Source organism: Pholcus phalangioides, unplaced genomic scaffold (assembly GCF_987345545.1).
Source record: "Pholcus phalangioides strain wild (caught in Gottingen) unplaced genomic scaffold, Ppha-v1.0 ptg000011l_1, whole genome shotgun sequence".
Classification (NCBI taxonomy): Eukaryota; Metazoa; Arthropoda; class Arachnida; order Araneae; family Pholcidae; genus Pholcus; species Pholcus phalangioides.
The window spans coordinates 29071551-29088452 of record NW_028301604.1 but is presented as its reverse complement, the minus strand read 5'-3'; the positions used below and the strand labels follow the sequence as shown (position 1 = coordinate 29088452).

General features: G+C 37.4%; 1 protein-coding gene across 17 annotated transcripts in view; it reads right to left on the bottom strand.

The window, feature by feature from the left end:
* The window catches only part of LOC149080316 (palmitoyltransferase ZDHHC16-like), a 210098-nt gene extending 197964 nt beyond the window's left edge, over positions 1-12134 (bottom strand). For 7 of the 17 annotated variants that reach the window (XM_089239447.1, XM_089239448.1, XM_089239454.1 and 4 more), the window contains exon 1: positions 11930-12080. Coding sequence is in view for 1 of the 17 variants with exons in the window: in XM_089239456.1 (XP_089095582.1) it covers positions 8138-8140 (3 nt within the window). In the remaining 16 variants the exon portion in view is untranslated. The other 10 variants (XM_089239450.1, XM_089239456.1, XM_089239451.1 and 7 more) reach the window with 7 other exon arrangements.
* Between the last annotated feature and the right edge of the window lie 4768 nt (positions 12135-16902).

The following is a 16902-nucleotide window of genomic DNA, read 5'->3' as shown; positions in this document are numbered from 1 at the left end:
TCTGTTTTTTTTCTCAACGATCTTGGAAAATTTTTCCCAATTTGAATATGTAACAATAATTAGGAACCTTTGGGGAATTTGCCAAACCTGCCTCTGTCTCTTATCTTTGAAACATGTTTATATAGTTGTAATTGTATAACTTTTAATAGAATTTGTTATCTTTTCTTACCTTTTATAACCGTGCACTGTTGATTAAATTAGTCTGTGATATTTTCATTGTTCGTAGTCCGGAAAAATGTGCGATCCTGATCACATCCCCATTTGGAATTATTGTTGCCATTTTTATTTTGTGAAATTTTCTATAAAAAATCTATTGTCATTTATTTATGTAAATTAGATGTTGTATTTTCCTATTGGTTGTGCTCTGATGTGTATTTTTCTGAGATGGTCGGTCCCAGGAGTTGGATTATTCCGTACTTCCTTTTATAGGCATAAATACCCGGAGTCACTTCACATTAGCTTGCATTCAATTTCGCTCTAAACTCAGTATACATCACCAAAGGTGAAGGTTGTCGCCTTCTGGTGAATCGTTCATAGTATGAAATAACTTGTCTCACTGGTTCCAGATCCATCATGCCTCCTCTCTAGTCATCCGTTGTCGCTGCCGTCGTTTAGGTTCCTATCATCGCTGGTCCGTAACGTGGCCTGCCGTCGATCGCCGCTTCCGACCACCTGACCGTCACCTCGGCTCTAGTTACCGAGCCTGCCGTTCTCATCGCCACGTGGAGTCTACTGCCTATTGTACTTCGCCCGCTCCTGTCAAGGTCAATGACATCACTGGTCGAGTGATTCAAGATCGTCAAACTTTGCAGTCGCTGGACTATATAGATGAGTCAACGGACTGGCTTAAGGATTGGTATGATTTAGAGAAAAAACTTTGTTCTGTTAATTGTAACCTAGTTAATTGTTAAAGTATTAATAAATTTACTTATGTTAAAATTTAGAGGTTTTCTTGAAATCATTTCTCTCTCTCTCACTGTGTACCGATTGCACTGATTATCAAATTACCAGATCCGCCGTCGAGCCCCGGATCATATATAAAATTATATGTGACATCCCAGCATAACTACCCAGGATTCTGATCTGGTGCAATCGGTACACAGTGAGAGAGAGACACGTGATTTCAAGAAAACTTCTAAATGTTAACATAAGTAAATTTATTAATACTTCAACAATTAACTAGGTTACAATAACAGAACAAAGTTATTTCCCTAAATCATACCAATCCTTAAGCCAGTCTGTTGACTCATCTATATAGTCTGGCGACTGCGAAGTTTGACGACCTTGAATCACTCGACCAGTGATGTCATTGACCTTGATGGGAGCGGGCGAAGGTCAATAAGCCGTAGACTCCACGTGGCGACGAGAACGGCAGGCTCGGTAGCTAGAGCCGAGGTGACAGTCAGGAGGTCGGAAGCGACGATCAACGGCAGGCCAAGTTACGGACCAGCGATGATAGGAACCGGAACGACGGCAGTGACAACGGATGACTATAGAGAGGAGGCATGATGGATCCGGAACCAGTTGGCGATGTGCCGAGCACCAGTGAGACAAGTTATTTCATACTATGAACGATTCACCAGAAGGCGACCACCTTCACCTTTGGTGATGTATACTGAGTTTAGAGAGAAATTGAATGCGAGCTAATGCGAAGTGACTCCGGGTATCTATGCCTATAAAAGGAAGTACGAAACGATCCAATTCCTGGGACCGACCATCTCAGAAAAATACATATCAGAGCACAACCAATAGGAAAATACATCTAATTTACATAAATAAATGACAATAAATTTTTTATAGAAAATTTCACAAAATAAAAATGGCAACAACAATTCAAAATGGCGACTACGAACAATGAAAATATCACAGACTAATTTAATCAACCGTGCACGGTTATAAAAGGTAAGAAAACATAAATTCTATTAAAAATTATACAATTACAACTATATAAACATGTTTCAAAAATAAGAGATAGAGGCAGGTTTGGCAAATTCCCCAAAGGTTCCTAACTATTGTTACAAATAGGCATTGCAATCCTTTACGATTTTTCAAAAAATGCGCATTTGCAATCTTGTAGAAACAAGGCGCCATATAGATGCTGTCTTTGAATGCTGGTAGATAGCCGCAGAAGTACCATAATTTCTGGTATGTAACTGTGGGAGAGGGACCCGAAGGGGAAAACGGAAAAACTAGGAAATTTGAAAATTCTGTATACGGCTTCCTCATTCAGAGACGCAACTAGCTATCAGTCATCTTATTGTTTAACCTGCATGTATATCAATACAGTACAGTAAAATGCTTCATTTGTACTTCAAAGTAATAAAAATAATTTTTCAAGGTTGCGTGATCATGATAGATGGTAAAAAAGGGAAAAGTTAGGGAGGTTTTTTCCTCTACTTTTTTCCTGGAACTAGGAAAGAACTCCCGGGGATGCACGGACAAAGTTTTTATGCATTCTTTTCTGAAATTCCGGGTATTTGACACCCTATAGCGTGTCAGTCCTCTGATGCCATGCACGATGTACGTGCACAAAAATGTGGCATCTGTGTATTGATGAAACCTTTCAATAGTTTAAGGGCACCTGTATGATTTGAGCTCATTCGTTAAGACATCACTGACTATGGGAGTGATTATTATGGCACAAACCCATGAAAGACTGTCTCATCCTCTTATGGTATATGTTAACACAAACAGGGATTCCAAAGTGAAACCCCTTATTCTTCTGTATCATTCCAGAAATACTCAAGCCTTCAATATAAAATAAGTAAAAATGAAATAATTTGAAATAAACCTGCATTTTTCCTTTGAAAAGGATCATGGCTGGAATGAGGTAGATAGCTGTGGAATAGATTAGTCTCAATAATCCAAGGTGGATGGGACCGAGATCTCCTCAGATTATCAAAAAACTCAAATAACCCGAAAAACAATAAAAAATGCTTCAAATGTTGGCTTTACGTAAAAAACAAAACAAGCAAAAGCACAGTACTAGTATACATACTGTATTTTTATTCTTGAATAAGGTAGCCTATAGATGTCATACGATGTGTTTCAAAAAATGAATATGAAAAGTTCGGGGATGGGATTAATGGTGAACAACACTGACAGCTTTCAACTGAATTGATGATAGTTGCTATCAACTTCTGCAGCAGATGAATATTTTAAGAATAAGTCCCCAATGTTATACAACTAAGTATAAACATGTGTCTAATGCTACAAAAGAGAAATTTGATTTTTCAACCATAACTATATTGCTAACCCATTCTGTGTGTATTGGCTAAGTCAACTTTTTTATAACACTGCCATCTATTAACTTCACAAGTTCATGTTGTAGCTTTTCTCTCAAGGCTAATGGCACTCTTGGAGAATTCATAACAGTGGATACAGGGCTAGTCCCAGTAATTCTGCTGCCTGAGGCGAATAATATTTTGCTGCCCTTAAGATACGACTATCTCAAAAGAGTTTTCTTTCCTCACCTCTATTACCTTGATAGAGTGGTTCCAGAAGTGTTGCTCACAACCCCTTTGGGGGGTAACGATGATTTAAGATATCGCGAGAGAATTTCTTGAATAAAAAAATCCTGATAAGAGTAAATATACCGAATCAATATAATAACTCTTCTTTGAAGGGTAGTCCAATAATGGTTGCACCTGTTTACATTTTTTTCTATGGGTTTTTGGAAAAATGGCCGCCCGTCAAAGTCATTAATTGAGCTAATATATTTAGCACATATATATCACTTCATATAACGCATTAAAATTCTACTTGAAATTTACTAAAAATAATTTGAAGGAAAATCTTATTCAATCATCACTAATGTGTTTTTGCGCTTTTTTCATAACAAAAATTACATAAATTAATATTTATCCTGAATCCAAAGACAAAATTCATTCATTGAAAAAACCAAAGAATCACTCTTATTTCCTAGTTTTTGAAATCGTGATTCTTCGCGTTATGTAGCCTACACACATTTACCATATAGAGAAGTTTTTCCTATTTATACATTATTTTATTGGGAGATTCCTTGTCCTCCCCAAACCCAATCTGCCCCCCCCCCATAAAGGTTGATCTAGCGTACACAAAATGCTCATGACCAGGGTGCAAGATATTGTCATGTGGTAGGTCTTCTTATGGTGCAACTTGGGTAACGCAAATTCTATCACCAGTCATTGTACTGCTTGATCGTTTAGTGCAGCATAACCTTGATGGTCCTTGCACGAATAAAAAACAAACTCCAACCAATCTGAAGGTGCAGACGCACCCTTGAATGGTTGATGGCACATGAAGCAGCACAAATCTGTCAAAAAACATTTGTTTTTGGTGAAGTGCTGTTGTGCACAATCTAAAAACACCCCCCTCTACCGTCTTTGCTATTGGGATTCTACTGCTCATTCTATGATCAAAAATGCTTGTTTAGGAATCTTATATCACCTCTCAAAGTTTGTCCCGTGAGTTTAGAATCCCCCTGTATTACATGTGAGAAACATCAATGAACTAGAACCCCTTCTGCCACCTATCAAATAGAGCTGTTAAAATTCTTTGATTAAAATCAGTGCGACCAGATTTTGATTAATGTGCTGCATGAAAAAAACAATATCTGATATCAGTTGATATTCTATAAGCAATAATATTGGTTGAACTATCAAGTTTGCCATGAGATGTTAATAGTTTTTTTTTTGTGGTAAAACAATGTTGGTAAAACTCACAAAGTGCAGTCATCTTAGGCTTTCTGTGATTGTAATAAAAAAGAATATGGAAGCCAAGGACGGCTACTCTTTGCGAGTTTTACTAACGTTGTTTTACCGCACATAAATAACAATTGTTAAAATTTTGAGGCAAATTTGACAATTTATAACTAATATTAGCAAATATAACATCATACCTTTTTCATGCGACACACTTATCGAAATCAAATAGCTAATATCAACAGAAGAATTTGTAACAGTTTTATTTGTTAGATGGTGGAAGGGGTTCTAGTTTATTGATGTCTTTCTTACATGTAATATAACACTGTCGCTGCTGTGGTAGTCGAGTGGTCATAGCGACGGACTCGCATCACGGGGACCCGGGTTCAAGCCCTATCGTCATGCCACAGTGGTGGTCGGCTGAAGTTAGTTTTCTGAGGTTCCCAACTTTAAGATGCAAATACATGCTGATCTCCCCATTATAAAGTCTCGCCACAGACAGCAACAGGCCTACAAACAGTCCTAGTATTCAATCATCACTCTTCCCTCACTTCCCTTCTGAAATATAGATGGCGGCACTGAAAAATCAAACAACACTAGATACACACTCAGACTCTTAGGTACGTGCACCTACACTTCTGCCCCAACTCACTAGGTAGTAAATTGCCCATGGCAATAGACCTGAGTTGTGCTCAGTTAAAAAAGAAAAATATATATATAAAACACTGTATTGTATAATTGTTTGATATTTTCTAGAAAGTATATTTTTTGCTGATGAAATTTTATTTTTAACCGTTCATTGGTTATGGACAGTAGTGCCTGAAAAGAAAAGAGTTTAGAAAATATATGGATGTTTCAAGCCTGAGAATGCTTCAGTGTACAAAGAGTTGTTCTGCTGCACAGAAAAAATCCTTGTATTCTATGAGGCAAGATGTTATTCTGTCACTCCGCACATATATTGAAATTCTGTGGGCAGAGAAACAGTCTGTGCAGGTGAAATAAAAGATAGTGTGCCCCATCTGAAAAAAAAAGTTAAAGGACTCATTTCATGTAAGAGTAAAATTTTCTCTTTTTACCATGCACATCTCGGTGCTCATCATGCCCTCCGTTCTGGAGCTAGTTCTCCTCTCTGCAGACACATATCTTTGGTGGGGCCTCCTCTATAGTGAAATCAACAATGAGGTTTGTCCCAAGCCCTGCCAGCCCTATCCTTGTAGGAGCCATAGTGCTCACTTAAACCATTGAGGATAGATGCTTGATTTCACACTCAAGAGATATTCACCACCGACTTAGACGAACACCCTATGATTCATAATGATTCGCACCATGATGATTATTTCAGTTAAAGTATATGCAGGGGTGGGAAGTGACAAAGTCCATTTCGGAGCAGCAAATTGAGGATTTGGAGCAGTTTGGGAGCAGCAAAATATAGGATTCGCAGCAGATATTTAAAAATCGGAGCAGCAATATTAACAATATTTTCGTTAACACTCACCCCTTCTCAAAATAAAACAACTGTACTGTCTTTTGTTATTAAACATCTTTTCATCAGCTTGTTTTTTGTTTTTGGTGTTTCAGGCTTTTGACACCTTGTTTGAAAGAGCAGCTGTCATAAAATTTTTCGCACCAGTCTATTTAAGATGATTTTTGCTTACAGAGGGCACTATTTGCTGTCTGGAACAGCAGCCCTTCAAATGGGCTAAACATTTTCTAGTCTTTATAGATATTATAAATTTTCTATATCAAGTTTTTCAATTTGTTTATACCCAGAAAGAAATTGTTGCACAATGGGAGAGAATTTCGGAAGAATCAACATGATGGTTGGCGATTCAGCACTCATTATTTGGCAAGATTGGCAATCTGACACTCGTTATTTGACGATATTGGCGATCTTACTCGTTATTTTGCGATTTAACACATTATTCGGCAACATTGGCAATTTAATGCTCGTTATTCGGCAAAGTTTCTAAATTAGCAATCATAATTCGGCGGATATGCTCTTTTCACTCCCGGAATATTTTTTTTCACGAAACATCAGGATTTGACGAAATGACGATCGACTACAGTAATTTCTGCTGCTTCCAGTGGCGACTTTTTTTTTTTAAACAGAAACTGACTCGCATTTGCACTTTAAAGCTGAAAGACCATCCTCAGTCGCACGATCACGAATATTATTGGGGTTTCGCGATGGAAAGCCCGATGATGGGCCGATAGTTGAAGTACAGTGGAATAAAACACGCTCTTTTAGGAAAGAATCGTTTTGCGACAAGCAGGAACAAACATTTTTTGACGTTCTTTCCGAAATTCCGGGCATACTGAAGCAAAATTCGCTATTTGGCGCAGAAAAATACCCTATTGGAGCAGGATGGCGCAAGATGTTAATTTTGTTCCCACCCCTGTATATGTCAGAGTTCTTGTGTGGAAGCTTTTCTTCTGGTGATGGTTATAGTCAAAGCTCTTGGTTTGTGATATGCCTCCCAATAGGCTGACAAGACTACAACCTTGTGCCAATGCATCGACTTCAGGGCTGTCTTTAAGAGCATCATGGCCAGCCATCCCAGGCAAGTCCTGTTCAGGTGTTAGTTCACCTATCTGGTTGAAATTCAAAGCCTACCAATTTACATATTTGCTGTTGAAAAATCATAAATCATTCTGCCGGTCCTCAAATAATCAGGAGACCCTTCTATGCATCCAAGGCCCCCTGTGGGACCATGTGTTAAAAAAACACAGTCCGCTTATTATTTCATAAAGTTTTAAAAGATCAAAGAAAAAACCTTTTAAAGTAGTTCATTTTGAATTCCTACTGATGGCAAAACACTACCAAACCTGTAAATTTCTTAAATGCAAATGTCCAAAAAAAAGCACTTCTCTCTAAAATTTGAATTTTCAGAGTGAAAAGATCCTTAACAAAAAAGAGAAGGAACCTAATTTTTTTTCAGAAACCAGCTCTTCTAGAGATAGGCAGCACTTTTTTTAAGGGCAAGAAAGGAGGTGTGTTGAGATAAATTGTGCATTGAATAGCAGAGTGGAATAGCATTTCAACACTGAAAAGTGCTGTATTTACCCCTGCGATAGTTCATTCAGTCATGCTGCCCTTTAAAATTATTACGTGTAAAAATTTGAGAGAATGAAAACCCAGCCATAATAAATCTGTCATAAAAAATGCCGCCCCTGTAATCATGCCACCCTAGGCAGTTGCCTTGTCTCCTCATGCCTGGCTGCCGGCCCTGAGTGGATAGCACAATCTGTTTTAAGATTAACAGTTCCCTGGCAAAATACCTAAACCATCAGAAAAACATCTCAAAATCGAAGTTAGGATTTAACTTCATTGAACTTATTGAAAAACTCCTGCTCTACTACTGAAATCAAGTACATTTGTATTGCAGCAGAATATCCAATTAATGACTGCGTATAATCATTTTTAAGGATCACAAATTTGACACTAAACTTCTTACCATTTCTTAAATTTATCATGTTCTCTTTGTACGCCTAGTGACTTTATTATACTGTCATTCCACATCTTCAAAGTCTGATGAGTGGTATCTATATCAATCGCATATTTTCTAGGGAGAATATTAACAGAAGATCCGGTGTCAATCTGGAATTTCACTTCCTTCTCATTCACTAGCATCAAACATTCATCAAGCGACTGTTTGGTTTTAATAATATTAACGCTTACTCGTTTCTTCTTTATCATCATTCAGACCATGTACCCTGAGCTCTCTCATAGACCCTCTTGTATACTGCTTGGCAAAATGATTTCTAAACCTACGTGGACACAGACTTTACCCCAACCTGGAAAAAATTCTTTCTCTTGAATGGATGTGCTTTACCCCAAAAATTTACACATTCAAGTTCCAAAATTTAACAGAAATTTCTGTTCCTTTTGTGGCTAATTATTTCAATTTATGAATAGTATTTGGATGAAACTCTCTTTTTCTAACATGTATACTCTGATACTCAGTACATTTCATGTACTTCTCCAAAGTCAACCTCTCTCATAGCAACAGTGTAGTGTTTGTAGGTCCTTTGAATAGCAAGAGCACATTTGAATAAACCTTGACAGTGATTTATTGAACAATAACTGTAAAGAACAACATATCAAACTGCAAGATAACGATCCTACTCAACTGGCTCTTCACTTTTCATCTTTTGCCATCATCCCATTAGCTCCTCCAAGCAGATAAAAAATCCTCTCTTTGGGTAAAAGAGTGTCTTATGCATACAACTCCTCTACAACCCCCCCCCCCCCACCTGCAAGATTAGGTTTACACATGAACACAAGCTGAATTCTATTACTTTATGCACATGGAAATTCCACGAACAATCTAAGAATAAGTATTTAGCCATCAACATATTTCTAGGTATCATATTTGTGCAATGCATATAATAATAAATCAAATACTAAAATAAAGAACTAAATTTTTCAATTTCTAACACAATAAAATTCAACCCAGAATGGAAATAACTTTTTTGAAAAAAAAATCCAATTATCAGATAGCTCAATGAAACCTTAATTTAAAACCAAAAAATAGAAATATACACACAGTTTTAAGTTATTCATCAAAGAACAATCTTCAAATGCATTCGCACAAGACAAGTTGGGCCACAACTAGATATTTTGTCACCCAGGACAAGCCGGCATTTTGACGCCCCTTGTAATGTAGAAGCAGCAGTTAAAGGGTGAATTCAGTGACCCCTTCTGGTTAAGCGCCTGGGGCACCAGACCCGCCTGCTCCACTCCCTAGTTGCGGCCCTGTGTATTTTCACTGAAGGTAGTGATTCTTGTCAACCTCGGAGACATCAGCCAATAGATATCTAGAACTGATTCTAGGGTAATCTTGTATCTCCCCAAACTCTTGATCATCTTTAAAGATACAGCAAAACCCTTCAGATGCGGTCACCCGTTTTATGGTCAAATAAAGATATCCCGGCAAAAGCCTATTTAAATAACGTATTTGAAATCCCTTGCTTAGTGGTCACCTTCAGATATGGTCATGGACACCATTTATTCCATTGATGTAAAACCCCTATATGGACACCAATAGCTGCATTTTTGGTTCAGATTATGCTCACTAGATGGCAGCACAAGTGCTAACATTAACAAGCTAGGAAAAATATATTTCCAAAGACTGAAGAACTTGCCGTAGATGCAGTTGTGTGCAGCAAGAAAGAAAGCATTAGTTTGGTAATTTGGCTACTTTGGGAAACACTGGTTTATATCATCCTAGGAAATGGTTGCAATATTATCTGCTACCCTGCTTGCAATTTGCATTCTTGTATTCTCTGGGAAGCAATAGAACGTCATACCAACACCATTGAGAGCTTTTAGCAACATGTCAAGAGCTCACTGCTGGAATACAATAGGCAGACAGATTTTAAATTTTATCAGTCTTTGTTTTGTTGAATAAGGCTTGCTTAGAAAAAAAAATTGATAAATTTAATGCCTATTTGGAGATAGTTAGGGATGTCAAATGGGACGATTATAAAGTATGCATCTAGACCAGTGATTCCCAACATGGGCATTAACGCCCCCTTGGGCGGGGAAATGGAATGTTCCAGGGGGGACGGTAGAAGCTACGGGTATATAACATAGGATCCTATGGGTTAGATTGTGTTGGGGGCAATGGGAGAAAAAATTTCTGAAGGGAGAAATGGGACAAAAAAGTTTGGGAATCTATGATCTACACCAGCGGTTCTCAACTGGTGCTCCGTCTGAACTCCCAGGGGCTCTGTGGCCACTCGAGGAAAATAACAAAAAACCAGTAAATTTTAAAAAATTATTAATATTTTTGAATAATAAAAGTAAGTCTAACTTTGATGAATAAATAAAAAATAGACCTACAGGACTCCACCATAGAAATTATACACCAGAAAAAGCTCAGTGGGTCAAAAAAGGTTGGGAACTGCTGACCTATACAATTACAAGCTTTCTGGCTGTCGTTGTTTCGTTTATTTTAGTGTAAATATTTATTTTTAACTGTCATTTATTTATGTCAATATTTATTTTTAACCCAGAGAATCATTTATTTTCAACCCAGAAAATCATTGGAACTAACTTTTCTTTACACTAAACATGACTGACAAAAAGTCGCCAAGGCTACAACTGACTATGAACGGCGAAAAAAAAAATCTTCAGCAAAGAAAACAATGATAGCAGAAACCAACAAGCATAATAATAGTAATGAAAAATATCACTTTCTGGACTAGACATCAAAAACATCATAAGTATCAAGATTAAAAATTAAACATTTTAAACTAAATAAAAAACCCTAAATCATTCAAATAAACAATGGTCAGAACGGTCCTTCCTGTTGCATAAATAATATTCTCTTTAAAAAAAATAAAATAAAACCCAGACTCTATATTTAAAAAATAATAAACCGATCAGGGCATAAATATTTCTCTGTATAAAAAATAAAACCTAGACTCTTTCAAATAATAAGCTGATTAGAGCATAAGTCTCTAATAATAATAAAAATTAAAGGTACAACCTGGAAACAACCTCAGAGATGACGATATCCAATAAATAATCCAATCCACACACTCTAATGGGGAAACCAAGCTGTATATACTGGACCAGGAGAACCGAATAAGAGGATCTCACCTCAACGGTTTTCATATCATTCAAAACATTGCGGAAAACTAAAGCAAAGCAGCTAATCTATTATAGCTAATTATAGCAATATATCTATGGGATGACCTCATTTGGAAGGAGTGGGAGAATGCTCAACATTCTGGAAGAATGATCGACAACCCAGCGTCATTATGTTGGCCTTGACGACATATCGTCGGGAAAAAAAGGTTCCAAGATTGGCTGCAGATTATACTAAAAGTCGCTAATCGCTGGATTATACTGCATCTGTTCCTCGGATTCAAATTTAACATTCCGTATAAATCATAAAAAGCAAATACATTGGTTATGTATATACAAATACAACACCAGTTGGTGGTTAATCTTATATATTTTTTTTTAAAAGAAACTTCCCGAGCCTCTCATATTTTGAATCTTGCGTCCTCTTCCACTTATAGGCGGCTTTATGCAACAAAGACGGCCATCCCCGGTTTAATAATAATAATAAATGTTAGACAAAAAAAAAAGTGTCTTTTTAGTTTATAGAAGCCATTATGCAACTGAAGGAGGCCATCCCTTGTATAATTGACTTCATAAAATAGGTGCATAACATATGCTAATAGCAATATATTTCAAAAGAGAGAAAGCGTACAAAAAATAATAATAATTATACAGGGTTTTTGGCTACATTTCAAGAGGGTTTAAAACACAGACGAGGTAAACTTGGTGTTAACTTGAGTAATCAATCAATCAATGGTTTAGTTTTAGCTACTAGCTTGAGTAAAAGAGTTTGAAATGTGCTGTATACAAAACAATACAATAATAATTACACGGGGCTTGCGGCAACTAAGACTGACCTAACCGGCAGCAAACATTTAGGGATATTGTGACCAGATGAAGTCTCTGAAAAACCGGGACAAATCCCGGTAGCATATTTTGCAAATGCACCGCTATTCCTCGATTACACGATTTTTTTCGTAGCTTTTTCCACATAGCCGATCACGTTGCTTCAGCCTCTACGATAATTTGCGTAACTCTACGATATCTTCATTTTTGTATCAAATCGCAGAACACTAGTGCAAAACCAGAATCAGAAGTATAACGGTGATGCCTGGCCCTTAAAGTGGGCCATAAGCACTGAGCTATAAGTAAATTTACTTATAGCTCAGTGGCCATAAGTCACCATACCGGCTGGGGCCCCTAAGGAGCCCTTGGTGAAGGAAAAGACAAGAGAGTTATGTATGTGTAAAAGTGAGTGTGTGTATGAGTTGAGGAAAGGTTGACAGAATCGAGATTTTTTTTAAGTTACAGCCAAGCAAGTACATATTCTGGCGTCCCCTTGTAATCAGGGTCGCAACTAGGGGGAAGAGGTGGGTCTCGTGTCCCTGGCGCTGGGCCAGAAGGGGCACAAATTTCATTCCAAACCTCTCCTTCAACATTACAAGGGGGCGCCAAAATGCGCACTTGCTCCAGGTGAAAAAGCATCTAGTTGCGGCCCTGTTTGTAATGTTGATTGAAGGAGAGGTGAAAGGGTGAAATTTGCCCCCCCCCGGACCAGACCGTCTGCTCTCCCCTAGTTGTGGCTCTGAATGTAAGGCCGAGTCATAAGAAAAAGATGAAAACATAACTTATTCCAATTTATACATTCCCACTGAACGTTGAATATCAAAAGGCCATCTTTTATCTGATAATTCCCTTTCCGTTTCCCTTTTTGATTTTACAAACGTGTATACTTCCCATTGATTTAACATCGCATACGCAAGTTCGCCATATCTACAGACAAAATGTTCGAGAGTCCAGATTCTGCGCCCTGATTGGGTGAAACGAAGGTTGCCGGAGCGCTGTCTGTTTGGCTACTTTCCCTTTGCTTGGCTAGTTTCCCTTTCCATGTCGTGTCATTCTTTATCAGTGATGGTAACTCGTGAGAAATTTCCCATATTCGTGGGAAAAATTGGCCAAAATTTGGCCAAGTGGGAAATTTCTTAGCATTTGTGAGAAATTTTGAGACTTCATCAAGCAAAAGAATTTTTTGAAAAAAATAAAAAATATTAATGCAGTGCAATAACTATTGTAAAATACCTGATTAATTTTCACCGGTTGATGACAGCACATTTTTTGGAATGCGTGGGAAAAACACTGAGCTATAAGTAAAACTTAACTTTACTTATAGCTCAGTGGGGAAAAATTTAGTCAAAAGGGAAATTTTTCTGGGAGAGATTACCATAACATTTTTTATACATTTCTCTCCGCAAATTTTCTCGCTTCATTTTTCCCCTTTTCGATTTTTATCTTTTAAATTTTTAATCTTACTCGCTTCTCTGGACCAAATCACATTGATCGATCGCAATGAAGGATCTTCCTAGTAATTACTGTTATAAAGTAATCAGAAATGAGGAGGAGAGAAAAACCGTTGTTTTTAGAGTAAAAGATGTGACAAACAAAGAAAAGCTATGGTAAGTACTGTATAGCCTTTCCGTTATACCAGGGGTCTTCAACGTGTGGCCCACTGATCATTTTCTGAAAATAGTTGAAAACATTGAAAAACGATTTATTCCACAGAATTTTAATTGAAGAAATAATTTCGAAATCAATGAAAAAAGTAATTTCAGAATTTATGCAAGAAGAAATAAATACTGGAATTTCGGAATTTATAAAAGAAATAATTCTAGAATAAATGAAGGAAATAATTCTAGGAATGAATGAAAGAAATCGAAAATTTAGCTAAGAAATTATTCCAAAACTAATCGAAAATTCAGAATTAATAATAGAGATAATTCCAAAATTGATGAGAATCATGAATTATTGGAATAAATAATTCCAGAATCGATTCAGAAATAAAAAATTTCCTATGTGAAGCTCAAGACAATCACCCACATGCTGCAAACACTTCTGACACCATGGCCCCATCAGCCCCGTTTCCCAAACTTTGAATTTTTTCCTCCTTGTCAACCAATAACTTCTGAGGGGGTGATGAAATGGTCCAGAGGAGCGAAGGCTGCAACGAGATGCCTTTGAATTTCCCTATAGATTAATGATTTAAAACTCATCTCACCTATTGCTTGCTAGCACCCAAGAGTGCTGTTCAACAGCCCAATTGGAAACACAGTTCCCACATATTCCGAATCGGACACTTACGGCCGTATTTACTGTCCAGTTTCAGAAGTAAACTGGAGTAAAGACTCCCTATTCAATAACACAGACGTGCGCGAGCCGACGCGGAGGAATGCAAAAGTGGGCGTGACGGAGCGAAATAGGCAAAACATTGCTATTTCAGCATGTAAACAATAGGGAAAGCTTCCATCTTCAGTATTTTTTTCAGTTGTGTTCATATTATTTCATTAGTATAGTCGTCCATCTGCACATACACAAATGCTGATATCATGTTCTGCCTATAATTGCACCAACCGATGGGGAAAATAGAAGAAAGATGGAAATAAACTTCGGTTTCATAGGTGGGTGCACGTGGTTTTATATTAAAAGATGCATTCATGTCAACCAATAACTTCTGAGGGGGTGATGAAATGGTCCAGAGGAGCGAAGGCTGCAACGAGATGCCTTTGAATTTCCCTATAGATTAATGATTTAAAACTCATCTCACCTATTGCTTGCTAGCACCCAAGAGTGCTGTTCAACAGCCCAATTGGAAACACAGTTCTCACATATTCCGAATCGGACACTTACGGCCGTATTCACCGTCCAGTTTCAGAACGCGATCCAGGTTCTAAACCGCGTTTCACCTCAAAATTGGTATTCACCTGATGGTATTCACCGCCCCTGAATCGAGATCCAGGGACCACCTTTTCGAGCCTGAAACTGAACCTCCGATTTCGGTGATCCAGCAGGGTGTGATCGAGTTTCTGCGCCATTATAACTGGAGATTTAATCCCAAGTGACGGAACCCAGAGAGACTTTCATACTTTGGTCCATTTATCATTGAAAAGAGAGTCGTGGTTTTTATTTTTTAATACAGAGAATATATGCAATAACAAGGACTGTTCTTTATTTAAAACGACTCTGGGTTTTTATTTTTTTAATTATAGAGAATATTTTTTCTATCAGGAAGGGCCATTGTATTAAGAGATATGCAGGGCTCCCACTCAAAAAATTAGAAAAAGTAGGATGAGAGAGGGCACATCCATGGCCCCACATCCTGGAGCAGGGCCCTTGGCTGGGATATTTTGCGGGGTCCCTTTATGATGAATTTATAGCGTGAAAAAGCAAAAAAATTGTGAAAATTGTTCCGGGGCCCCAGGGCTGGAGCCTTGTCAGCCCACCCCCACAAGGGATGGGCTGACAAGGCCTAATGCTTGTATTGACTGTCAGATTTGAAACTTTGTTTACAGATTTTTTATTTTTAAGAATCTTTCAGCTTCAAGGACGTCCTTTCAACTTATATCTACGCAATTGTGACCGTCTTTTTCCTTCATTTCATTCACGATTAATAAAATTTTTATGTGTTGATAAATTTTTTCTTCTTCAAAGCAATGAAAATCGCATAGGCTGATTATACGTGGGAAAATATAATACACGCGGTATAAATTATTTGCTAATAATGATATGTATAATTTATCTAATCTGAGAATATTAGCAATTCCATAGCAAAATGAAAAACCATGGTTATAGATATATCGGGAGGAGGAAAGAAGAACGTAGTTGGAATGAAATGGAATTTCCATTAAAAAGGGGATGATAAAACCATATTTTGCTTATCGAAAAAAAAATTGTTGAAAAACGTAAATACAAGAATCCTACTGTTGAGTTTTCTACTTCATTAGAAGATCAAAAACCCTTCATCCAATCAGCATCGGATCTACTCTCGTCAAGCTAAGTATACGCCAAATACTCGCCAACTGAACCGAGTTTCACTTGATACTCGCTTGGTAGTGTTTGGAGAATACCGATTTCGCGTTGAAACTGAAACGGGTTTCAACGCGCTGAGTGGTAAATACGGCCGTTAATAATTGCCATCCTCAAATAAACAATTGGAATAAATTTCTTTCTACTTCTCCTAAAGTTGCGATTCAGAGGTTAGAAGAATTCCTTACTTTATGTAATCGCTGGTAATTTTGTTTTTTCGGTTTTTGGGTTCCATTTATTCTCTACACACACTCATCAAGGGACTACATATCATTAGCATTTTGTTAGTAACCAAGATCGTCCCCTTTGGTTTGAAGAAATCTCATACTCTCCTTCCCTCTCTTCACCATTTTCGTTTTTTTTGCTTTGCTCAAACTATTTTGTTTCCTTCTTGATGGTTATATTACTTTTTGTTTTTCATGTGCCTTACCTGTGGTTTTTTTCCCCCCTCTTTCTCCCCATTCACTTCAGGGATTAGCCTTGGCAGCATAGAGCCCTGAATAATAAGACCAAAAAAGACCAAGACCAAGAAGAAATATTTATTCCTATCTAACTGCCTATAACCGGTTTTCTAGCTACTCTTTTCGAAAAATCAAGTGACGTCACCCGATTCCTCACGCGACCGTCTCCCGTTGGAACACCGAATAAAATTACTGTTTTTTGATAATTTTTTTTGCATAGTTCTAATTCCCAAAACTCTATCATTTTTTCTGAGTAGATGCCACAAATACTGCTGATTATCAAAATATATATTTTTTATTTTTTTGAAAGTCTTTTTATTTTTGACAG